A 26591-nucleotide genomic window follows, 5' to 3' on the forward strand; every position below is an offset into this window, starting at 1 on the left:
TCGCGAATAAGCATAATCAATGAAAACTAAACAAATCTATATTGCAGAAACTTCCGCAGTAGCGGGAAAACTGCGTGCATAAATTTCGAAGTCGGCTTCGACGGAAGCCACCTATGAAGTCGTTTTGATCAATATGCAGAGACACTTCTCATATGTGAACCACATTTCATTTGCTTAACATTGTGTGTGTAACACCACTGCAGCCGGAGATATGCACCGATAAGCATCGTCCTGGCCGTGCGTTCAAATTAAGGCGAGTCGCCTGCCGAACTTCCTCGTGCTTTGTTCCTATTCTAAACCGACAAATGATGCTTGCTGCCTGTCATTCAGGGTTGGCCGAAGACATTTAGCGAGAAACTTTGAACGCAATAGAAAAAAATTGTATTGTTGCCTCTACGCAACATTCGTCAATGAAGGGTTAATATACCTGGGCGAAGTTTCTAATGGTCACGCATGCAACTGCGGCACATCTCACTGATCACAGTAACAGGAAATCTAGGTCTAGCAAAAATGCTTTTGGTTGCAAGAATGACAGCTTCTGCGTATGTGACACATAGGGAAATAACTTCAATGTATATCAGGTGGCAATAAACAAAAATTACACCATATTGACCACCAAGATGAAACAAGTCTATGGCAACTTGACCCCATCGCGGTGAGGGAGTTTTAATTGAGACTATAGGCTCTGATCTTGTGGGAGCGCAAGATCGACAGTTTGAAATGTCAGTCTGGATTTCGTTACAGACGCTAGGCAACCACAGCGAACTTCTGGCTAAATTCAAACATTGCTTGAAGTCATGATGACAATCACGAAGGAAGCCTAGCTCGTTGTTGCCCACAAATACAAGCCAATCACCCATCAGGAGCAAGCCTTCCCATATGGAAAACTTTCTGCGATGGTCCCCGAAGGGAATAATTTTAAGGGGTAGCTCATCACAGCTAGGCTGGCCTCTGAAGCAGGACTCTTTCAGGATAGCACATTTTCTGTCCAAAGTGTGTTGCGCTTTACACATATCTAGACGTACTGCCCAAGTCGAGCAAATAAGAGCTGCGAGTACTTGTGATACGAGTAACTTAGCTCCACGATGTCTGCTGCAATAGAGGATGAAACTTGAGGATTCCTCGACACGGTGTCAATCGTTTACCTAGAAATATGCCTGTCTTGTATCTTGAGAACGGGTAAGGAAGGAGCTCGATTCTGAAACGTTTCATGCCCCTAAGCATTGGCAATGCGGACGAAGCATCGCCTCAAATAAAATTTTTCTATTTCCTCTTCTTCCTAAACATGACGTCGAGGTAAGCTGAACCTAGTAGCTTCACAAGTTGCTGGGGATCGCTCTCAATAATAAAGTGAAGAGTCATCCCCAAAACTGGTCGAATCTCATGATTGCACTCAATGATTTCCGTTGCACTCATGATTTCCATAGCGATAGCTTCCTTTTTATTCAGGCTGCATTTCTGCTCTGCCATTGTACGGAATCTTGATGCGAAAGCAACTGCACGTCTTTCGTCAACTGATTGTTCTTCTAGAAGTACGGCTGCAAGCTCCTACGGCTTCAACGCCGTAGCAACTTGCGGCCTCAGATGCAATTTCTGTAAAGTCTACGTTATACCTGATAACACGGGCACTTCGCATCCCCATTTGCTTTAGGGACTCAAGGGCTGAGGCTTGAGTACGCCCACAGGTCCATGTAGTTTTATGATTCAGGAGCAGCCGTAGAGGTGCAGTAACAGTCGAGAAATTAGGCCCGAAGCGCCCAATGTGTTTGAGTAAGCCGAGGAAGCGTCGAATTCAAGCAAAGTTAGTTTGGAGGCTGCAAACTTAAGATGGTGGCAATCTTGCCTTAGTCGGGCACTATGGCATTCGCATTCAAGATTATAAAAATCAATTTCAAAGGTGAAATCATACAAGCGCACTTGAAGGCCCCACCATCTTGAAGTTTTAGAGAACAGGATGCTACGGTGGTTATGTTCAGCTCGGTCTCCGCCGAAAACAACAATGTTGTCCACGATGTTGACACGTCCTTCGGCTACTCCAAGAATTCGAGATATCTGGCGCTAGAAAACATTCGGGGAAGGCCTTATCCCGAATGGTAGGCATCAGTAACAGCTGCAGCCGAACGAAAAAACATTGTAGCATTTTCCAAGCTTTCCGAACAACGCACCAACAGGAATCCTGCTTGCGAAATAAGCTTGTAGAAGAATGTGGTCAATTCTGCCTTCCCAAGCACTTAGTCTACTGTGGCATTTGTTTACGCTCACGCAGGACCAAGTGCTCAGTTTTGTCAAATCCATGCGCATTTGAAAGCAACAGATTTCTTGGGGGTAACAGCGAGCTCTTCACACTATAGTGTTAGTTTTTCAACGCGGCGAATCACGCCATCTAGTTCCTGTTATTCTCGATCATTTTTGGCCACTCGTAAAAGCTGTATGAGAATCCTTCTCGGTACCATAAAGAAAAATGGCCAAAGCTTCGTGGTTGATGCAAATGTGATATTCATCAGGCATTGTGCCGAAGCCGGAGACGAGCAGAGGGGCCGGTTGAGGGCAGCTTGAATCGTCGCAGTTTTACGGTCATGGGCTACAGCGTTGAAGAAATGGATGACGCATAGATCTATTATCGCCGCGTAACCAAGCAGAGTGGTGTCGATACCACCAAAGCCGTACAGCTTGTTGTATGGAGTGACTATACTCTATCTCAACGTCACAGAAAACATACCGATTAAGTTGTCTGCAGCGTCCTGGACAGAGAAGCTGTTCGCTATCTGAACTGTCTCGCGAGGCTGGACATCCCGCAAACAGCTGAGGGACGAAGGGGACGCCGGCCCCTGCATCAGCTTTAAAACAACAGCACGTTCGCTGACGCTCATAATGGCGCAGTTTTCTTTTTGTTTCGCCACCTGTAACTTTATACTAATGAGGGCGCCACTGATAATTTACAAATGACACTCAAGTGAAAGGAACAGCTGACACAATGACTATGCGTTGTCCGTGGTGGTAACCTAAAAAACAATTGATATGGCTGTAGCTAGCTTGCTTTTCATGATAGCCGCGATAAAGTGTATTGCACTATTTTACGTCATTTTTTATTGTGTCAAATATTTTTGTCCCTAAAGCAGAAAAATTACTCAAAATATTTGTGTGGGATCGATTGCCTATGTAGGCGATGCTGAGCAAGCATAACAGCCAATAGAAAGACAATGCTGAAAATGTGTGGATTTGCACGAAACAGTTTTCATTTAACGTTCGGTGCCCAGGTATAACCTCTTTTCTTCTACTTCTTCTTAACCCTACACAGACATGGCCGCTGGAGAAGATCCAGCGTCGCTTGGATTCCTTCCTAATGCCCAACTTGGAGATCGCAACCAAGTTCATTCTGACGCCCGACGTCCATGATGTCATTCTGATTCAGGGCGTCGCAATCGACAGCGAGACGCAGGAGTACCTGGTTGGTCCCATGTACGTGCCTCGCAGCACTCGCAGGCTCAGCTTCCCGGTAAGGCAACAACAGCGATTCACCGCAATCATGTGCTCGTAGCACCATCCCTCCAGCAGTCATCTCGTGGGTAGCTTGATTTAGTCAGTGGTACATGCGCGCGTTCTTGTTTGAGTGTTCGTGTTCCTCAGTAACGTAACCATTACGGCGGCATTGGCAATTGTAAAAGGTAGATAATAGTTTTGGCAGAACCCATTTCAAGATGACTTCACGACGGTAATGCGCTTCGCATTGCATCATTATAGCGATACAACGTATTGCCACCGTCGAAAAAAAAGTGACGTGTGAGGCGTGTACTGCAGTGGGACTCCTCTTTCGCGCTTCTTTAAGAACATTCGGCGCCATCCAGTGGCGCGGGCTGCTGTGTCTTGAAAGCCACTTGCATCGGGGACACAGTCGAGCGCTGTGTGTTCGCGGCTTAGTCCGCGTTGATACGGGACGAAGCATGGTCAATTCGCTCTCTGCCGCTGCCGCGCTTCCTCACTGCAGCGTTTTGACAGTGAGTTTCCCCGGTCATCGAGTCAGGTGTGTTCATGATTGCTTGTGCGCGCGTGACACCATGCTTGTTCATTTAGTGTAGCGATGTTGGGGATACCGTATTGCTGACGACACGCTAGGTTACACTCTGTAGGTAGGAATGAAATGAAGGTTCGGAATGCTAATTGCAAGAATGAACCGATTCCATACAGCGTCGGCAGCTTCGGTTCGGATGCCCAGTGGAATGTTTCTGTAAACGTAACCTTCGAAACCCTTCTAGTTTTAAATCACACCGCGGAACCTCCTAAATTCATGCCACAGAATGACCCAACGTTTGGATGCCACACGACCAAACCTTCACTAAACATGGCCTTACGACTGCAGCCAGATTTGTGCCGCTAGCTGTTTGAGGTTCAGTATCTCACACTGCGAATTACTTGGGGCGCGATTGCATACGTATCAATTTCAGGCGGCAAAGTAATATTTTTATTGTTGACGTTCACTTTTATTCAGTCGCGCATTTTATAAATCAGAACCGCTAAAGAGGTTTAAAAATAGATACCAGCAGAATGATAAGTGCTTGAAGTGCCCATATTCCGCTAACCGAATTAAAAAGTCGAAGCGTACACACAGTGGAGCGCAGTGCGCTTCAAGCGTTATGCTCAGCATCGGTTAATCATTAACTCTCGCGTCTAAACTTTTTGCAAATTTTTCTTTACATATTTCCAGGTGTATGTTGGATTTTTCATTTACGTTCACTGCTTTTCTTCGGCGAATGTATAATCTTTGCAGTGCGTTTCTCTCGGCGTTGTATTATTTATTTTTAGCATTTCTTTATGCATGTTTTCCTAAGTAATATATGAAACTTCTGCTGCTACTTGCTGTATGCCTCAATGTTTGAATATACCCGGACGCGTCAAGTGGTGTACAGGCTTTCTTCCCTACCTGCGTCATATGTGTACGCAAAAAACTAATAAATAATAATCTCTCAAGGTAGCAAAGTAAATAGCATTTTGAAGGCAGGTGCATTAGAACCGTAACTAGGCTCAAATCAGAAATAGCAAATGAAGTGTGAGGTAAGTCCCAAAGGGAACCAGTAGGTAAGCTCTCTGAAGTAACAAAAGCTTCCTTTATTACCATTGCCTAATCAAGTAGCACAGAATGCATGCGGGAATATATGGGGAAATATCGATAAAGATTCCACAGGTAGCCTGCTTCTCCAGAAGAAAAGTAGAAAAGGGGGGTCAAGTTAGGACACACAATCTCTCCAATGCTAGTCACGACAGACACGAAAAAGTATGAAACTGTTTAATTCATGAGAAACTGTTTAATTCATGAGAATTCGCTGAACAATCGAAGCTAATAAACAAAGAGAAAGTAAGCGATAGTCAAAAGTGTAACGTCGAAAAGATAGAGGAAGCCGTAAATAATGGCCGCAGCATTAAATAAGTAAGAAGAAAACGTGACATAGGACAGGGCCGGGTGTATGCAGTGAATGGTAAGCAGGGTAATGTCATCAGCATTTTCGATGGCATAATCAGAGCAGCAGATTAATTTCATACTTAACCTGTACAGTACCCAGAGCAGCCACGCAACTGTCATTGGAAATAGCGATGAGCAGAACACAGATGCTCCCTCTATAAGTAGCGATGAAGTTAGAAGGGCCTTGCAAGACATGTGCCAGGGAGAAACGGCAGAAGATGAAATAAGTGAAGGATGTATGCTTGAAAAGCTTGCGGCCCTTTACACACAATGCCTACCGATTTCTAGTGAGCCAGAGAGCTACAACAGTACCAAGATTATGCTAATCCTTAAGAAGGGAGACATTAAATAATTGAATAATTATAGACGATTAGCTTGATTTCAGTACTGTATAAAATATTTAGCAACATAGTTTCCAATAGAATCAGGGCAACAAGACTTCAATCAACCAAGACAACAGGCTGGCTTCAGGAAGCAATATTCTAGAATGTATCACGCCCGTGTCATCAACCAAGCATTGGGATATCTGTGGAGCACAATCAAACTCTCCATGTGACTTTCAAATGTTGTTAAAATGCATTTGATTCAATAGAAGTACCAGCATTCAAGGAGGCATTGAGTAATCAAGGAGTACAGACGGCATGCCCACATATATATACTGGGTCATATCTACCAAGATTCCAGAATTACCTTGTTTCTCCACGAGAAAAGTATGAAATTGCCTATCAGGAATGTGGTCAGGCAAGGAGTTGCAATCTCTCCAATGCTATTATTCACTGCATGCTTAGAAGTATTCAATATATTAGATATGGAAGGCGTGGGAGCGAGGTTCAATGACGATTTTCTTAACAATCTTCGGTTTGCAGATGACATTGTCCAGTTCAGCAACGCTGGGGATGAATTACAACAAATGATTGAAGACCTTATGCGAGAACGTGTCAGCGGTAGGGTTCAAGATTAACATGCCGAAGACAAAGATAATGTTCAATAGCCAGGCAAGGAAATGGAAATTCATGATAGCCGGTCAGCCTATAAAGTCTGTGCAGGAGTACGTTTATCTAGGTAAATTGCTTAAAGGGTACTCAAGAGTAAGGTAGGGTTGGAGTGCATACAGCGGGCATTACGAAGTTCTGACGGGGCACTTTACCTCTGTTGTTGAAAAGAAGCGTGTGTAATCATTTGCATTCTACCGGTACTAATACCCCTGTCACACGGCAGATCTAATGTCATTTCCAACGAATGACATTTGTTGGGGTTTAATGTCATTTTCACCGCGCGCTGTCACACGGCGAGAACTAATGTCATTTGAAAATGATGACAATGACGATAGTAAAAAAAGAGACAATAATAGTGTCGTTTCCCTAATTTAGTGTGATGATTATTTTGTAGTATGCTAAAATCCGTTGCAATGAGTGACCCTCCCTTTCACACTGTGTTTATGGATCACTAACTCGTCGACACTGGCAACTGAGTCTAGTCAAGCCAAGCCAAATATCAGGCAAACAGCATGGCGGAAAGCACTACGGGCGCTACCGCTACGGTATCTAGAACTACCGCTATGTCTGCTGAAGAAGCACGAGAACGGCAGTTGCGTGTAATCGCTGCTCTGATTTGCATGCGGGCCAGACATCGCTGAACCTCGAGTTGGAAGCGCAAGAAGCGATTTCTAGGGAGTACGAAGGGCGGCTGTGCACAAACTCATTCACATAGCTGAGTGTGTGGGTTTCCCCTTCGAACCACTGCGTGCGGCTCCTAATGTCCACATCACAGTCTTCTTGGTTTGGTGTCATCGCCAAATACGCACGTGTTTAACCAAGCGGCTCCTGCGAAGTGCGCGCTGCTGGCTACGGCTGGCGCGAATAAACACGACTGCCACCGTGCCACAGCCAAAGCCAAAGACGGCCGCCTAGTCACTGGATTGAGAGTAGCTTTCGGCAATTATGCACTGTGGTGTACTTAAACGCCATGAAAGTAGAACATTATGCAATAAAAATTGACAAAACAAAAGTTATTTTTGTTAAACAATAAAAAAACATGGACTGTTTGCGAAGCTGATTGGTAGGCTCCTGGTGTTGAGACTACACATTAGGTTCCAAACCGAATGCGAATGAGTTCGGCGAACTCATTCATTTGCAAATGTCATTTTCAATGAATGCCATTACATTTTCCCGTGTGACAGCAAACAAATGACATTACGAGCGAATGTCATTCATTGGAAATGACATTAGATCTGCCGTGTGACAGGGGTATAACATATGGGGCAGAAGCGTGGAGGTTAACAAAAAAGCTGGAGACCAAGTTAAGGACCGCGCAAAGAGCAATGGAACGAAAAATGTTAGGGGTAACGTTAAGGGGCAGGAAGAGAGCAGTGAGGATCAGAGAGCAAACGCGGATAACCGATATTCTAGCTGGCGTTAAGAGGAAAAGAATGGAGCTGCGCAGGCCATGTAATGCGTAGGGAAGATAACCGATGGACCATTAGAGAATGGTTGCCAAGGGAAGGGAAGCGCAGGCAAGGACAGCAGAAAATTAGGTGGGGTAATGAAATAGGGAAATATATTTTAAATTATGGTATTTTGCATGTCAAAAGTAGCATATGATTATGAGGCATGCCGTAGTGGGGGAATCCGAATTGTTTTGGACCACCTAGGGTTCTATAACGTGAACCTAAAGCCGAGTACACGGGTGTTTTCTACATTTCTCCTCCACCGAAATGCGGCCGCCTTCGCCGGGATTCGATCCCGCGATCTTGTGCTTAGCAGCACACCATAACCACTAAGCAACCACGGCGGGTGAAAATTTAAAGGTGCAAGTGGGAATCGGCTAGGGGAAGACAGGGGCAAGTGGAGATCGCTAGGAGAGGCCTTACTCCGGCAGTGAAAATAAAAATAGACTGATGATGACGATGATCATGATGACCTTAGATGAAATACTTTTTTGTTATTCTTTCTTTTCAATTTATTTCTCAAATTTCGTTTACATTCCTTGAACCCTGATGCGGCCAGATTTGTGGCCGATCTGCCAAATTAGGTTCTGTGATTTCGCTGAACGATATGAAACAACAAATTCACTAGCACTAGAAAGAACATTCGCGTTTGACCGCAAGTACGTTAACTTTAGAAATTATATTCATTTTCTTATGCGCATTACACTATGCATCGCTTTGCAGGGCATCTTTCACGACCGGGTGAGGCCTGTGGTGATTGTGATGGCAGACAAGCGCTACCGTTTGCCCCCGGAGATCGACTGGCTCCAGCGCAATGAAGGCGCCGAGAACAACTACGAGGAATACATGAAGCATGAATTTGGAGAAGAGCAGATGTACATCCAGGAAGACTTCTGACCTGGTGCTTGGTCGCTATTGTGCCTTCGCGGCTTCGGGCAGAGTGCGTGTAAATATTGTATCGAGAAAATTAAGCGTGGTTTTTTGCGAAATGAAACTTTTACGGTTAGTCCCGTAGTGCAGTTTTTCCAAAGCAAGCGCAAACGTCTACGACGTCTGTTTTGAAACTTACCTTTTGTTTTGCGCATTTTTCTAACGGCCTTTGCGCTTTCTATCTGGTGTGTCATGGTATTTATGAAATAGCAAGGAAGCGGGAAACTATGTTTTAAAACGCGCTAGTATTGTCAATTCATGAACAAAGCAGTATAAACGGTTAAGTGATCATACCAAATAAAATCAAACATTATCTCAAACTTTCACGGTGTGCCTCTTTATTGGTACTGTCAGCTCGTGGATGACTTCTTGATCTAAACACGTCGGTTGAGAGTTTCAGGCAAAGTAAAATGTAAGCAAATGGTGGCCTCCCAATGCTAAACTAGTACTACAAACATATATACTTGCCACCCAAGTAAGTGGACCGTAGGATGGCAACAGCGTTAGCTTAATTGGTGCTGCACCGCACGCGTAATGTGAAAGATGAGGGTATGAACGCCACCTGAGGGACGTTTTCATTTTCATTCACATTCTAATTGCAAACAGCGATCGCGGGCTGAGCTTTAGTGGGGACAAGTCTGTGGTAAATCGAGCATTGGAATCTACACAGTAAAAAACAATTCCTGCGGTAGATAGCAGCATTCTAGACCATGAGCCAGGTCCAGCTGCACAGGTCATGAAAAATTGACGAAAAGTCTACGATAGCAACTTTTATTTTGCCTAGAGAGTTACAATAGAAAAGTTCCTAGACGCAAACAAGCACGAAATTATGTTTCTGGAAGATTTACATTATGCGCTGAACTTTACTTTTGCGGAACATATTTGACACAGAAATATTGGTTCATAACTCCTAGCATACGGAATTCGTTATTTATTTATATATTTATTTATTCATTTATTTGCCCTCAAGACTATACGGCGTAAGGGAGGGGAGCTGGCACAATGGCACATACAAATACCTGGGACGTCCTCCTGCACGACATCATACCTCCTTCTGTACATGTATTTTATCACAATAAACTTGAACAGCCGCAGCAAAACCAGAATCAATACAGTATACAATTGGCAACTATAACAGCTGTGATGCAACATTAAGGTAGTTGCTCACAAAGCAGGCTCGTAGCAGCATTTATAAGAGCATTATCTTTAATGGCGATAACATTGTTTGGAAGGCAATTACAACTCGAACAAGTACTGGGAATGAATGATTCCTGCTAACATTTAGCGTCTGAAAATGGAATATCGAGCTTATGATGGTTATCAACGAGTGTGGAACTGTAGGATGGTTTTGTTAGTAGCCTAGCTATTCTTAAGGAATAAATTGTGACGAAAAATCGTATAATATAAGCAAAGGCGGAAAGCTTTTCTACGATGAGACAGGCTGCGTAAGGAAAGAGTGTCCTTCATAGATGTAACACTAGTGGTGCTATGATAGTTGGAAAGAATGAAACGTGATGCATGGTTTTGTACTGCCTCTAAGTCACCTATGAGTGATTCGAAGTGCGGATCCCATTAGCAGCTGCATATTTTAGTTTAGTTCGTACCAATGCTTCTTTTTTTGTATAAAGCTGCAACTTGAGAGATGCAAGTGCGTGAGAAGACGGTCGTGCAGAGGTAACATAACATACGACTGGCACGCCTAGGTGCTTGGGTGAGTACAGAGATTCCAGATTAGTGTTGTTCATGTGATATGTTGGGCGGATAATATGTGATTTGCGCTTCTTAACGTTTAATTTCATGTTCCATAGCTGGCACCACTCAAACTCATTTAATATCAGACGGCATGATGACTGAAACCAAGTCACATGTTCATTTGTCTATAAATGCCGCAGTCATCCACCCTACGCACTACATGGCCTACCTAGCTCCACTTTTTTCTCTTAATGTCAATCTATAACGCTTTATTAGGGGCGAAGCTCCGTTGGGTCTAGCCTTATCTGTCCGCCATCGTCCATGCTCACATCGACTGCCAAGCCATCTTTCTGTCATGGATGAAACATTGCATGCAGCGGCTCAACGTCTATACACGAGATGGACGCTGCTGTGTATGGCGCGCCGTCGTCCCTGCTCACATCGACTTCCACACGATCTGTCTGTCATGGATGAAACATTGCATGCAGCGGCTCAACGTCTATACAGGAGATGGCGCTGCTGTGTATAACGCGCCGTCGTCCCTGCTCACATCGACTGCCGCGCCATCTATCTGTCATGGATGAAACGTTGGATGCAGCGGCTCAACGTCATGCTGTGTATGGCGCGTTCTTGGCCACACAATCTCTTTCTGCCATGGACGAACGCAAGGCACGGTATGCTGCGGCTCACCGTCTACTCAGACAGCAAGCTACTCCGGCGGCGAGGGCGCAGAAAGCATCGGCAAAGCAGCAAAAACGCCAAGCGGACCCGGAGTTGAGGGCGCGGGAAGCATCGGCAAAGCGGCAAAAACGCCAAGCGGACCCGGATGTGAGGGCGCGGGAAGCGGCGGCTCGCCGGCAACGCCGACAGTAAGCTACTCCGGAGGCGAGAGCGAGGGAAGCGGCGGCAAAGCGGCCACACCGACGACAAGCTGCGCTCTTACGGTGCATCTCTTACGACTACAAGCAATGCACGACCACGAGGGGAACGTGCATAGACCTCGTCTGTGCAAACTTTAGGATGTATCCGCTAGAATAACCGCTGGCTCTGCATTTCACCGTCCCTAAAGCAGTAATAGCGAAATCGAAACGCAACCCGGGACTCAACACGATATACGCGTTATGAGCAATAAAACACATTGCGAGGTCGATTCACATAGGTCGCGAAGCTTCGGACGAAAAGCGGTTCCGAACGAATTGTCACCGACATCAGCAAGGGTGGTTATGGGAGCAGCGATTGAAGCGCGACTATGTTTGGAGGGAACAAACATTGGGAAAGAAAAAAGCGTTTTATAAATAAAGAGAGAGACAGTTAGATTCATTTAACGAAAATAAGGTTCCTAATCAATTTTATATACGGATGGCGAGAAAAGAAGAGACCATTCCATTTTACTTGATCATTATCAATAAATACCTTTTTTCAGCGCCCACCGTAAGAGCGCCCACCGATAGCGGCGGGCATTGCCGCTATCTCTTGCAATGCAATGCACCTCTTGAAGTGTGCGGAAAGGCGCGCTCGTAAAGTTAACCTGTTACAATACGCCCCCCTCAAATGTTGTGTTGTTTTGCTTGCCGTTTGTCTGAATTTGGTGACGCGGGTAGTCTCATTGCTTTTGACTGAATAAGCAGTAAGTTGCGACCGCCAAATAATTGTTTAATTTAGTTGTTTTCGGGCGACAGCGCTGGCCTGTGGACTTGGCGTCCGACAAAAGGACGAGCATTCTACGTCCAAAGTGTTCATCGGCCTCCAAAGAAAGTATATTCTGTACAGGGATGCGATTTCGACACCCGTACGGCTGACCTTTACCTGCATCGCTTTCGGCGCTGAAAGCTCGCAACGCCCGTCAAGTTGTATGGCGGGGCATTTGAATATGCAGCTGTAGTGGCAGGCCACCGAAAACAAACTTCGCGCCTTTGAGAACAAAATGACGTCACTTCTGTTTTTAACGGATATGACGTCACATTATTTTTTTTCCGCCAGAAGTGTTCCCTCCTCACACAGATGGCGCTAAGCCCCATGAACCGCCGAACAACCGCCATGTTTTGAACGTATGGGCTTCTATGGAAGCTTCGCTATCAGGTATATCTATCTTGCACATTGTATATACTGTACACCGCGTTGTCACACATTTACATGCGCGAGTGGAGCAATTTCATGGGTGATCTTACGGTATAACGATCCCCAGTGATTCGCCCCACTCATGATGATTCACTTCGTGAATATGCGGCGATTTTTTGCATTCCACGTTTGCTATGGGCGTCTTGTACGGTCTACCGCGACTCAGTGCAACTTGAAAATATTACTAAAAATCCAAAATAACCCACGCAGTCGCTAATAAATCCTTTGTGTCCCTTACTAGAAACCTGCTTAACAAATAGCACATACCTTAAGCCGATATAGTCTACGAAGGCAGACATTTGTAAAAACTAGTTTAGTGTTAAGTGCGTTAGTTTTTCCAGCAGGGTATTATGGCGTTTAACGAGAAACTTATGCTTCTGGAACACCAGTAAACCAGTAGCATGGAAGGTTTCACGTTTTAGAACTAATCCCTAAAATATTACGTAACAACCTGACAAGACTACTGAATTTGACAGAAAGATGTGACCCAACCCCGCAATGACTAACGAGAGTCCTTTACCGTAAAATGTCATGTAGCACCGTGCATTCATTTTTTTTTTTTGCACCACCTTCGTCTTGTATACGTGACGATGTACGATGTTTTGAGCTCTCAGCAATGCAGGATCCCATGAAATTGGCCGCTGTAAACCATAACCCTCTCTTTTTCGTATATATCCAGACGTCTGGTGTAAAAAGCCACCAGGAACTCTTACTGTCGCTTACCTGAGTGGATTTTTTGCAGGTTGCTTGCAGGTCCGTCCACTCTTCTGATTTAGGAGCGTCCGTGTAAGTTTAGAGCAACAAGAAATGTTAACATGAAAAATGCAAAGCGGTTATATTGTGTAAAGCAACAATGCCCACCAAGCTTGTGTCCCCATTATCTCAGATAAGGGCAAGCTACCATAGAAAAGAGGAAAAGATAAATACTGTCATTCATGTGTCACTGGTTTCATTTGACTATGTGCGCTTGTTCACTTACCTGATGCCATACCTCAGACCACGAAGGCTTTGTGTACTTCAATTGGCATGGGCGTTTGAAGGAACGTGTGTAAATATGCTAACGTACCAACGTCTCGCACATGGATTACACAAGTACTACAAAGAGCGAATACACGAAGTTAGAAAAGGAATTAAAAACATTTTATTTCTGCTTCAGTTTGCTCAACCTTGATTGTACTGATTGAATGCGACTTTTTCGCGCTCTTCGAGAGGTTGACACTGAACGTAATAAATAATGAAACCGACTTGTTTCTTTCAAACAGAAAAACAATGCAAAATATGATCATACCGGAAGATAACGCAATACACACACACGTAACCACTCCAGTAATTCGCTCCTTCGGAAATGCGACTCCGGCGCTAACCGAAAGCGCACATTGCATTTTGCACACGTTTCCCCGTATACGGGTCCCGGCAAACTATTATAAACGCGTCACTGACAACACGCCGCTGAGAACAGTTCAGAGAATATCCGCAGACTCAAACGCCGCACACACCCTCGGCGTCTTACGCACAAACTTTGAACTCTTTCTGAAGCTCCAAAAAATGAGGCCTTTTGCTCGGTAAAAATGCGGCCAAGTCATCTGCCGATTCAATAACAGATGCTAAGCACAGTGGACCGGTGCGTTAGACTGTACAGGGAAGACAGGGACATGACACTTTTGCAGGCACTCCATAGTAGCGTAGAGTGTACACCGATGACTGCAGAATGCACACCGACTGCCGAGGACAAGCGTGCGGTGCTTGCCATTGCGTGGGCGAGCAAGAAAGCACTTGGCTACATGTTGTAATGCGTAAGATGACCGCGACACCAAGAGATGCGACGGCAACGAAGTACACACACGGGGCCTCGAAAAATCAGACGGACGTTTTTTTTTTTTTTTTCTCCAATGTTCTAAGTACCGCACGAGACGACGTACGTGTACACGTCCGAAGCCTTGGAATGTATGTTTCTAAGATAAGCCTGTGGCGCAAAAACTAGAATGTTAAGAACGGAAAGCAGTCGGGTCAGGTTCTCGCACTTACAAGAAGGGGCAGTGGGAAGGGGGTGCCGAGGGTCTCAGTAGTAAAAAAAAAAAAAACAAAATAGATTGCGACACTGCTGAACGAACAGAAAAAAACGATGGCGATGAGATACCCTAATATTATCTAACATTAGGTCACGTGTAATAAAAAAAGAAAGCTAAAACGCTCAAACGCTGCAGGGTGGCACTTGACGACAAAGGTTGCGTTCTTACCGATTCGCGGGGCAAGACGACCTTCGCGACACGAATGCTACCACTAGAAATTAAAGCACATTCCAAGGTCGTTCTGCATATCAACACTGCAGCACCCTTAAACGTCGCTTCGAAATGCTCAATAAAATGGTGAAGAGATTAAAAACCTATACGCTGCCGTAACTATGACTACGAAGTACTGAAAGGAATACTTGCGCCAGAAAGCGGTGAAGTAAGCTTTCTGAATGGCACATTTTTTTTTTTTTACTCTCTGATATTACAACGATGCACTAGAGCATTTGGTGGACAACATCGCTAGCGAAGTCTGACACGTGCCTAGATATCGATATCTAGTACTTGAACGATACTGATGTGAGATCAAAAGCACGAAAAAAAAAAGCTTACAGCTCGCTTAGTCGTCACCTACGTAGCTACTATACTATGCCACTGACTACGTTCGCCAACGACGTTTCATAGGTACCCAAGAACGACTTATCACAATAGTCTGGCGATCTCTGCCATTTCTACAGAAATACCACGTGGACAAATATAGTATTATTCGCTACACGGACTACGGGATAGGTGTGGAAAACCTAACGACGACGACTGTTAACACAGCGAGAAAGCAACTTCGCGGCTAGTGCTCTAACGCAAGTTATAGGCTACAAGTAAGGCTTCTATGCTGTCAGACACACCCGCGAAAAAAACACGCCACCCATGTTCGCTGGAGCCACTGAAACTCACTCGCGTATCGCTCGCACACACACGCACACACGAAGTCTTATATACAAGGCAGGAGTTTGTATATATATATCACACACACATATATATAAAGACGCGTATTTACATCACAGCACAGGACCTACTGGGGCGCTATAGCTGGGTTATAAACGTGGCGCCACCGTTCTGCTTGTCTTTAGTCCAGTTGAAAGCAGAGTTCTCGAAGGCTTGTAGGTCAGACTGCGAGTCTGACGGACAGGACGACCGGCGAGACTCGATGAAGTTCATCTGGGACGACACCTCCCTCATTGTGGGCATGACCGAAGCGTCGTGCGCCGTCTGGGGCGGGCACAGCCGCTGGCAGCAGCCGCACCGGCCGACGACGGCTCCGATGACGCGGTCGAGCGGGTCGAGCGAACGCATCCACTCGGGGAGCCACAGCCAGTTGCGCAGCTTCTCGGGCAGCACGTGGGGCGCCTTCCGCTGAATAATGTTGACGGCGACCACCACCGCCAGGATGATCAGGATGGGAATGAGAACAACCATGAACACGATCATGCCGGCCATGGACAGCCCGAACACGGCCGCCGGAAAGAAGAGGAACATGCACAGCAGGTAGAGAACCGAGAACCAGCGGTACTTGGCGGTCGTGTTACCCAGAATTTTGGCCAGCTGGATGGGGAAGCGGGTGAAGGGCAATGGGTAGAACATCAAGATGCCCAGCACGTTGAAGAAGAGGTGGCAGAAGGAGATCTGCAGCGTGTGCCTGATGCGGCTGGAGTCTGCGGCAAGCGCCGCCAGGATGCCCGTGGTCGTGGTGCCAATGTTGGAGCCCAAGGTCAACGGGTAGATGCGCTCCAGGCTGATGACGCCAATGCCCGCCAGTGGCGTCAGCGCCGAGGTGAAGATGGAAGAGCTCTGCACGAGGATGGTCATGATGCAGCCGAGCAGGATGGCGATGTAGCCGACCAGCACGGAGTACGGGAACCTGTACTCGGCGTTCACGGTGGTCTTGATAATGACTGCGATGCGACCGCGAAGCATCGAGTGCAGAAGCTTGACCATGAGGATGAGGCAGACGCACAGCGTCAGCAGGGAAATGCCCAGCAGCAACAGGCCGACGAAGCTGTCTTGCCAGTCCAGGGAGGCCAGGGCGAATTTGCCTGCAAGCAAGGGCGGTACATATTAGGCCGTATTTCTTCCCCCCCAAAAAAAAACGAAACACAGAAGAAAGTTTCACTTAGGTTTGCAAACATTGTAGCTCAGTTAGTAGAACTCGCAATGCGAAGCAACACGCGCCGCTCAATGTCACATGGTAACACCACGCATATTGCTGTCGCGACCGCGGTACCATTGCTGCGGTTGCAAACGGCTTGAGGAACTTCATTTCGAACTATGATTGGCCTCGACGGTAAAGGTCACCAAGCACAGCATTTTGTCATTTGATTGACCACATGCACAAGTGATGGAGTACCAAGTTCGAGACACCACTGGCAGAAATAGCATAATATTGTATATGACTAACAGTCTTTGACATGGAAGCAACTGCTTAACAACGCGTTTCAGCCTTCCGATCCCTTGTGTTCGGGAGGTTGTGAATCATTCTTATAATCGTGTACTCATACATTCCTACTATTCTGCATCGTATTACTGTAAAAATGCAGGCGTTAAAAAGGGCTTAGGATGTCAGTACGCTTAATTTTAGCCTTAAGATTGTTTAATACCCAAGTATCAAAATGGTGTTTCAGGTCTAACTCCAAGGTCGCAGCAAGAGATGTAGCACCGATGTATTCCACGTTCTAGCTGATGGGTGGTAGAGATTAGGTCCGCGCTCAGAGAATAATATCAGAGTGAATTATTGTACTTACAATGCGTCGAACATCCATCGCTGGTCATGTTGCAACACCGCTTGATAAGAGATTGGTTGTAGTACCGCTCGTCTCCGATGGCAACTTTCTCAATGACCTTTTTGTCCAACTAAATGAAGAAAAAAATCACAAATAAGCTTTTTCGAGAGGCCATCAGTAACCAAATAATGGCAGCACAGTTTACGGGTGCCACCGTACAAAATTTCAGTGCAGTCGCAAACAGTTAACGCTTTAATAACTGAAAGCTGCAGAATGGAATGAATTACAAAGCTGTCGGCATAAGGACCGCCTACCCCCTTTGACACGTAAGGAGCAGCTATATGGTTGAAGGACCAAAGGACAAATTCGCAATTTGCAACGACACCATAAAGTGTCCAACTACACCGTGAAATTGAAACTACATTAAATGACCAAACATTCATTTCTTTATCAATGTGTAATATGTTTAGCTAATCAATATGCACATACGCAAATGCCTGCAATGCATTCTCTATAAAAAAATCGCCTACTCCACTAGTGCAATGACATGTTTTAAAAATGCACGCAACATATGTTGGAAGTGGAGCAAAGCGTCTACACTAATTGAAACACACCGCCCTACCTGAATAACAAGGCTGGTAAACGGCTTCGTCAAAACTTGCAAGAAGTCCCTGTTAGCATTTTTGTTAGTCGTCCAGTTGGTAGAGTTCATGATGGCGCTGGTCAAGTGGTACAGCAAACCTGCGGTTACAAACAAGCAAAATTGCACGTTAATACGTGTTTTCCTGCAGCGAAAACACATTGAGGCACTTGGTTTAACGTCATAAAGCAATGCTGAGGGACGCCGTAGCAAAACACTTGGATTTACGAACACCTTGTGTCTGTAACGCGTACCTAAATTTATTTACATGAGCGTGTTTGCATGTCGCCTCCATAAAAGTGCAGCCGCCATAGCCGGGAGTCGAGCGCGCGACCTCGCGCTCAGCAGCAAGAAAACCATAACCACCACTGCGGGTGGGAAAAAAATACAATAAAGTCGCTTGTATTACATGTTCCCCAAGTACAGCGGCGTTCTTGTGTCCAAGCAGAACGTTATGGCAAACTTCACTGCGATCGAAATAAAACCGGCTCGGTCGACGAGAGCCGCCAGTGCTCAGGCGCCCGAACTAGAATTTTGGAAGCGGTTCATGCGTTCGTATGTAGCGACACCGATTCCGCACTAGACGAATCTAATACGTCCATCTCGAGGCTATTTACCACAGTACGCTCTAGGTCACGGTGTTCGTGGCTCCTTTACGCCGAAATATTTAAAGGAACAGTTGCACGGGAGCCCGTATTTTCCGCTTTTTTTTTACTATTCTGAAGAGAACGAAATCAATAATGATAGGAACACATGTCGCGCATGACGGCGTGACACGTGTGTAACGAAGGTCACGCGCTAGCGTTTTCACCCTTCATTGGTCGGCAGTTGTAACAAGCTGCGCAAATATGAAGCGCAAACGACTGAAAACTAAATATAGCGTACGTCTCTGCGCATCAACGGTACCTGGCATATGACCCTGGGCCGTCATTCTCGCAAGCCACATTCTAGAGCTACATGTTTTACAACAATCCGAGACGTCATAGTACGAGCTCCTATGAACAAACTACTGACACGCGTTGTTTTTCATCGCCAGTCATATTTATTCTGGTAGATCACGCAAGTCAAATACATTCGCAAGACCTACAGAGGGACTCACTTCTGAGCTAGTTGCTGTATCAAGTTGCCTGGACAACTTAGCGCAAAAAAATTGAACACAGGGAACACGTTAGTCCTCCGTTCCTTCTGTTGAATTTTTTGCGCTAAGCTTTCCAGTTAAAGCGTGAGGCCTAGTTTGTGGCCTGGATTTTGAACAGGGCGGGAGATGGGACGGGCAGAAATTTTGCGCGAAAACACCGGTGAAGAAACAAGCTTTCGAAGGCTGGATGGATGCAATTGCTTGCACCCCTCCTTTGCATCAGTTTTTTCTAATGATTCATTTTCGTTGGTTAAGTGGAACCGATTATGTTCGCTGTCACCCTGCTTTCTCGGTCTGCGTCTGTATGCTGGTTATTTACAATTCAATCATACAAACTCGCCCACCCTTTCTGTGTTTCTGCGCATTGTAGAACACTACACACATTACCCACGCATTGTATTGCCCTTGGCGCTGTGGGTCAGAACAAACAAGATAATGTTGACCGAAAGGGTTATTCAGGCTACACACTTGGAATGCCACTCCAGGTGTAATACACGAAGAATGAAAGAGTAAGAAGAAAAAAAAACCTGCGCTCGAGAAAGGACGCGAAGCCAAGGGCACGCAAGCAAGGCACAGCAACGTGTCGAGTGGGCGCCGGAAGATTTACAGGCAGGCAGGAGAACGCGACAGGTGTGTGTGTGTGGTAATGCACGCGCGCGGCTGGCACTGCAGTGACGTGACGAGAGAGCTCACCGAAGGCGACCTCCAAGGGCAGCAGGACGATGACCGTGAGCCAGTTGAACATGTCGTGCACGGTGGCAGCAGCGAAGGCTCTGCGGAACTCGTTTCGCTCACCGCTCTGCATCAGCGACACGATGGTGTTGGTCACCGACGTGCCGATGTTGGCCCCCATGATGATGGGTATGGCGTCGCGAACCTGGATCACTGAGAAAGGAGGAAAAAAAGAAAAGAAGCGAGCACAACGTGTCAGCGCGCCCATCGCTCCGGATCGATGCATCGCGGCCAAACACTTTTGGCACTCGGACGGCTTTGGCGACGACAGCCGAGGAAAGGGGACTTAGCGAGAAACGCATCAACAACGGCATCTGAAATACTGTGTTGGTTGTCGTCACTGAAGAACTTGTCGGTCCGAATCGGCTCCTGGAGACTGTCTGCACTGTTAACATCAGCCCGTGCCGTTTGCCAAACGATGGACTTTTCTGTGTGGCATGTGAGAGGTCAGTCATGAAAATGACAAGTAGTTACTTTTGAAATATGAATATGGTTCCAAGCGGGTGCAACGTGCGCAAGAATCAATGTTTCGGTCGGCTACGAATCAGGGACTTTTGACAGACACGGGTGCCCACAAAAATGACAGCAGTGCGAGAGAATCAGCAATGAAGTTGCGATGGCTCTAGCTATTGTTTAGGGAGCGCTAAAGATGCGCGGAGTGTTCTTGAGAGCGAAATTCAGGACACACGGAAAGATATGCTCGCAAGTATGAGAACAATTACGTTTGGGCAAGAATCGCGCCCGAAAAGGTGAGACAGGCTGAAGAGTGCAGACCGACTTTACAATTGCCAATCAGTTCTGCGGAAATCAGCAAGGTGGAGCAAGTTTCATGAAACGAAAAAAAAACTTATCGACCTGAGCACGAACCACAATTTAAACCAGCTTGCGGGTTTTCTGTCGAAGTGATCTCCCATATTCAGCGTCCCCGCCCTTCGACTTGCTGGTCAACTCGGCCTCGCGATGCGACCTGCTAGCCTCGTGGTTAGCCCTAGTGGTAGAGCAACCATCTCAGAAAAAGCTTTGGTCACGGATTAGAACCCCGGACCAACACTAATTCTGAAACAGCGAAGCTCTCCGAGAAACCTGTATATGTTTGCTCTGTAGCTTAGTGCTGCGCGCTGATGGATGAGCATTTTTTCCCTTTCATGTTTTCAGTTTTCCCAGAGGGTTCTTTTTTTTTCATTTCATTTAATGGGCACTTATGCCCACTAATTAAACTCACTGTGTTTGTCTATTTGTTTCCCGCATGTATTCCTTTTCTTGAAAAATGTCATTTTGTAGATTTCCCTGTTATTGACTAATCCGCAGCCTCATTTAATGCATTGAACTGCTCCTTTCTGCTCATCTATGCCTTGTCTCCTAAAAGATTTTATTATCGCAAACTTCACATGTTGCCATTGTTGTGTGCATCAATAATTATAGTCATGCACAGGAGGGCCCATTTCGGTTTACAACTACGGGACCTCCTTCTGTATATACTTATGTAATTATCCCCGTTTTTGTCTTGGATAAACTGATTCTGGTATACACGATAAGGTATACAACAATTCCACGATAAGACGGGAGCCCAACACTCACGGTTCGCGCCGACCATGGTGATGATGATGGAGGACGAGGTTGAGGAGCTCTGCACGAGGACGGTGGAGAGGACGCCGATCATGAGGCCGACGACGGGGTTCTTGAGCACCTCGTTCTGCTGCATGACCTTGCCGGCCGTCTTGCCGCCGACCAGGCGGAAGGCCGAGCTGAGGAAGTCCAGCGAGCAGATGAACATGTAGAGCAGTGCCACCAGGCACAGCGCCTTGCACACGCCCAGCACCACCCGCTCCACTTTGCCGCCAGGGCTGAGCTCTGCACACACCAAAGACAGAACGAAAAGAGCGACAGTTGCTATGAGGCTGCCCGGTGAAGATCAAAGGACCAACCAAACTGCCTGCTGACATTATTCCTGTAAATGTTTGCCAACACGTGACCATTTTGTCAAAGAAACAGACAGCAAAAAAAAAAAAGATTCATTGTTTCATAAGCGTTCTCTGTAGTATTTGGCCGCACTGTACAGCTCCGTTTTCATGGTCTTAGTACACACTCCAGAATTCGCAGGCGAACAAACGAAATAAGAACATGGAAAATAGCAACATACAAGAAAACAACTGCTTGCTGTTAGCACAGAAATATCCTAAAGGGTTACAATGAGCACTGTATCCTCACCTCAGGCTTGGGTGCACTGAAACACAAGTTGTCCCCAAGACATTTCGTTATGGGCAGATATATCTGCAATTAACTGATAAAGCATGCGTGATCGCCAAAAATATGAGCAATCAAAACGCTAATGCAACGACAACGTTACAAACCAGACTGATGCACCTGTATAAACCTCTTACGTACTTCTGCAAGACCCCACGCAATTAAACTTTACAATCAGTAAACAGGTTTATTGTACATAGGCTTATGTATTAAGCTTTATTATACTATGCTGTAGATGCACTTTTGCCCCCTTACAGATATTTGTATCTACAGTGTTGAGCATGCATGTCCAGAGTACGTTGTTGAGGAAGCACCCGTGAGGCGTAAAATGCAGCAAGCGGTGATATTCTCGCTTTTGCAATGTCACTACCAATGCCAATGTTAATATTTCCGGCATGAAGAGGCTGATTAACGTTCGCAGGAGTTCTCCGTGCTGCAGAAAGACATGCTTTGTAATACACTCGTCAAACTGCAATACTACACATACAAAATAATCATTGTGTGGCCCTAATGTTACCGAAGTGACTCACTTGTGCACGTCAGTAATGTTGCCTAGGGAAACAGTGAGAACACATTGTCAGGAAAACACACTGAGAAAAAGCACAGTATACACTGCATAGAAAAACATACATGTGTTCGAGAGAAGCATCACAGAAACAAATCCTGTGACCTTTCTCATTGATTCCGCGGGACGCTTGCATTGTCACGACAAACAAGGCATCACTGAGATTCATGCAAGTCAATTAAGTTTGTACGCATAGCTACCAGTTCGTGCTCTCCCATTCAGCGGGGAAGCATAAAACAAGAATCCGAGCCACATCAGGCATCTGTTTTGACGAGCGACGAGCGTTAAAAATAACTCCTCATAAAGCAAAGAATTGCTGTCGAACCTGTCAAGGAGTAACACTGATCGACACATAAGGTCTATTCATTGTACTGCACAATGTTGGCAATGATTGCTCTGACTCGGTGAACTTCCAAGAACGCCTCACAATAGTGCATTGGTCCTCGAGTGGGCTGCCGCATATTTTCGCAACTCATCATTCAGACCTGTTTATGTGCATTTCATACGTGATAGGGCATTAAACCGTACCGCAGAGAAAAGAAGGCACGACTGTTTACATTGATTCGAGTGGGCTCACTGAACTACTCGATGAGGTGAACAGTCACCACTTTCCAGCGACTCTTCATAGCGGGCGAGATCTAAGCAAAGCGCAAATAACCTTTAAGGACATTGCACAAGAGGCACTCGTCGGCCGCAAAGACGTCTGTCTTACGCAATTGGCGCTCAGCCAACAGCAAACGCAAAACATGACAATCGGACAGATAGCACACTGCCAGCATTAAACGTCACGCCTGTCATTGGGGACAAGTTTGCGCCCGCCGTAACGTATGGGGCGTTCATACCTACCTTTTTTTTTTTTTACCGTGTTCCAGGAGTCGCAGCAGTGCGAGTTTTGTAAAATAACACCACTATAAGGTGCCGATCAGTGAAATATATTCAGTCAGGTTGCAGTGAGAGCTCTGTGGAATACGTTATGATACGACCTTTACAGGAACCTTTATAGTCGAGATTTGAGTTTTAGAAAACATGCGGACGAATGCTATGCGCTAAAATCCGCTATTATCGAACTGTTGCCTGCTGCCTGTCCAATTCAAACAAAGATTAACAACTTTTTTTCGCGCGATTCACTACAAAGTACGTTGTACTACGCAGAGCCGACATAAGGTCCATTTGCCACTGCATTCTCGAAAGGTCTTTTTATGCGCATATTACAGCAAGCACTGTAACGCTGCCATTGTATTTTGCACCAATTGAAGCGCATCTCTATATTTACCATTGCGAGCTACTTTTTTTTTACATTTTACCGTTTCTTCATGTCCTTTCTATTGCAGATGTTGCAGCAGTGCAAGTTGCCAACATTTCCAATACTGTGAAATAAATTAGTGATAACATAAAGCGCTAAATGAAACTTCCTTCTATTCGCAACTCAAATGAACTGCAGGGGGTGCTGCGAAAACTGGCCGCGTCTGGCTACACTGTGCAACATGGCGGCTACACGGAGGTCCCCGCGTCGCCGCAACCGCTGTGTGATGTACAGTACACTGTAGTTTGGCGATTTTTGTGCAGTGTGATGCCGCTTTGCACTGTTTTGTGGAAGGAAAGCGAGTAGCTTACGCTGACCAAATCATTTTTGCCGATCTGAGACAGGCACAGTGCGTAATGAGGCTGAAGTGGTCACACGGTGTGTGCAAACATCTGGCGTGACAGCGGACCCGCACGAGATGCTGATGAAAATCACCGATGTATTCTTGAACCCATTGGTCGTGGAACCGAAGTACTCGTGTACTGTCGGATTGTCGGAAAAGTGCAAGCACGTTTCTGCTGCTTTGATTCACTGTGAAGGCGCGGATAGATAGTCCGGCGTTTCGAGCGTGCGAGACAGTGGCCGGCGAAGTTGGATACGTCACGCTGGCCTCGCCAGGATTGCCGAAATCTTACAACCTGCCCAGTTTGCCACGTTTAACATGGCCCGCAGCAGCGCACCGACTTGCTCGATCAGCTGTTGCCGCTGTACATGCGGATAAATGCGCAGCCGGCGCGCACTTTCTCATTGTTGTTGCTTTAACACATTTTCGTTCAGCGAAGGCGCAAACTCTGCACGCTCTTTTCAGTCCAGAGAGCAAGTGAACCTAAAATCAAGGTTTGCACTTTATCGCAAGCATGCACTACGAATCTGTGGCGAACCTTTCCCGCTACTTTTGCGTTCCTGTTATCTATTTTATATTCAACATTTGCGCAACGTGACTGCTGCTTCGCTTAGCTGTAGTTATTGCAGTTGTTGGCGCATTGTTTCTCTCGTAGAGAACAAAACGATCAATAAGAAACCGAAAGATCTCCTTATTAGAATAAAACACATTTGCACACCATGTACAGGTATGGCTTCTGCTGCGTGGCCTGACCGTGACTGATTACTCCCCGCTGTCTACGAACATGTCGCTCATGGCTGCTGTGCAAGCTAATGAAATAAAACAAATGTTTCTGTGTAAATTAATGTTAACTAAGCTACTGCATTAAGAATCTAATTAATTTTCCATGATATAGAAAACTGTCGTATCCTGCACTTTAAGTGGCCAAAACTGTGTTCGCCTCTGAACTGCCAATTTCCCTCATACACTGATAAGGGATACAATTGATTTGATAATTACGCACTTTCAAATAAACGCCTACTAATTTGCCCTAGTTACACGGGTAGCGTGTCCATGTCGCAAGGAAGGCGTACCGCTATGCCACCCCATAGTTATTTTGGACGCTGGCGCGTACATGTTGTACTTACATAGAACGATTTACTGACGTTACCCGGGAGTACCTGAAACTCCGATGTACCGATTTTCGCTGATGTACCATACACGCTGGTTCCACGTTGTGCGCCGCATGTGCAAGATATAACAGCTTTAATCAAGGAAAGCTGAGTACCATGGCGACATTCGCATGATAAACTGCATTACCACGCCGGCTATCACATGAAACTGCATGTGGCACCACGATGGCAGTAACAACCTCAACGCAAACTTCCTGAAGTTCGCTGTAGCGCTTTACTGTAAACGTAGACTAGCAACAGGATCGCGTTCTCTTCGCACAAACAACAAACCGACCCTCGCCATTAAAAAAAATTAGAACGTTCTCGAGCAAGATGATAACACAACTATTGTCGTTGTCGCAGCTTATAAGATTTGCAATCCATGTGGCTCGTCGGAGCCGCAAAACTGCCAAACGCATCATAATTCCACGGCCGTGCGGAGTTTCGTAGATGGTGGCTCCATCGTATCGTACTAGAAGCGCACCCGATCGCAGTACGAATGCCACGGACGGAGCGTCTGCTCCGACGCTCCGACTTCCGTGCGAGGTTTCCGGCGCTAGCCGCTAGGTGTCGCATGAATTGCTGGAGTCGCGAATAGTAGACTGGTTCAATATTCCTATCTCAACATAAATTTGATAACGCCCATTCACGGTAAATACCTGAGCCACACCATCCAATGCAACAAAACACCGGCTGTGCGAGTAACTAACGCTTATTTCGGTCAGCCCGTGTGTGACATTAATGTAACAACAGTTAGGACTTTACGTGCCAAATTACAGCTTGGTTACGAGGCACGCCGTCGAGGGTGGGTGAGGGGATACTGCAAGTTAATTAGAACCAGCTAGTGTTACTTACGCTCGGCAAGCGGACATGCATGCGATCCGTCCCTCCAGAATGCAACCGCCATAGCTGGAATCGAACCTTCGACCATGTGCTCAACAGCTGAACGCCAGAGCCACCGAGCAACGGCAGGTGATCATGGCTCGGTGGCTCCAAGGGGTCTGAATTAGTTACCAACAGACGTTGTAACTTGGCAAGGCTTAATTACTTT

General features: G+C 46.1%; 2 protein-coding genes across 9 annotated transcripts in view; one reads left to right on the forward strand and one right to left on the reverse strand.

Moving 5' to 3' along the window:
* The first annotated feature begins 3301 nt into the window (after positions 1-3301).
* LOC125946119 (uncharacterized) lies at positions 3302-9114 on the forward strand. Its single transcript, XM_049668604.1, has 2 exons — positions 3302-3496; positions 8625-9114. Exons 1-2 carry the CDS (start codon positions 3344-3346, stop codon positions 8796-8798), a joined length of 327 nt encoding a protein of 108 aa, XP_049524561.1. The 5' UTR covers positions 3302-3343; the 3' UTR covers positions 8799-9114.
* Positions 9115-13759: 4645 nt separating this feature from the next.
* Positions 13760-26591, reverse strand: part of LOC119455472 (sodium-dependent phosphate transport protein 2B) — a 162834-nt gene continuing 150002 nt past the window's right edge. For 7 of the 8 annotated variants that reach the window (XM_049668805.1, XM_049668804.1, XM_037716881.2 and 4 more), the window contains 5 exons: positions 21513-21785; positions 19896-20087; positions 18047-18165; positions 17446-17554; positions 13760-16740 (listed from right to left, as the gene is read on the reverse strand). In XM_049668805.1, coding sequence (XP_049524762.1) covers positions 15731-16740; positions 17446-17554; positions 18047-18165; positions 19896-20087; positions 21513-21785 — 1703 coding nt within the window. In that variant the 3' untranslated portion in view covers positions 13760-15730. The remainder of the gene's footprint in view (positions 16741-17445; positions 17555-18046; positions 18166-19895; positions 20088-21512; positions 21786-26591) is intronic. The other variant, XR_007467477.1, reaches the window with a different exon arrangement.

The sequence above is a fragment of the Dermacentor silvarum genome, chromosome 6 (genome assembly GCF_013339745.2).
Source record: "Dermacentor silvarum isolate Dsil-2018 chromosome 6, BIME_Dsil_1.4, whole genome shotgun sequence".
In the NCBI taxonomy this organism is placed as follows: domain Eukaryota; kingdom Metazoa; phylum Arthropoda; class Arachnida; order Ixodida; family Ixodidae; genus Dermacentor; species Dermacentor silvarum.

Bases quoted from the DNA above. Each gene is read 5' to 3' on its own strand.
- LOC125946119 (XM_049668604.1), top strand. From the start codon at position 3,344: ATGCCCAACTTGGAGATCGCAACCAAGTTCATTCTGACGCCCGACGTC. The intron at 3,497-8,624 runs GTAAGGCAACAA...ATCGCTTTGCAG, and splicing joins CTCGCAGGCTCAGCTTCCCG to GGCATCTTTCACGACCGGGT.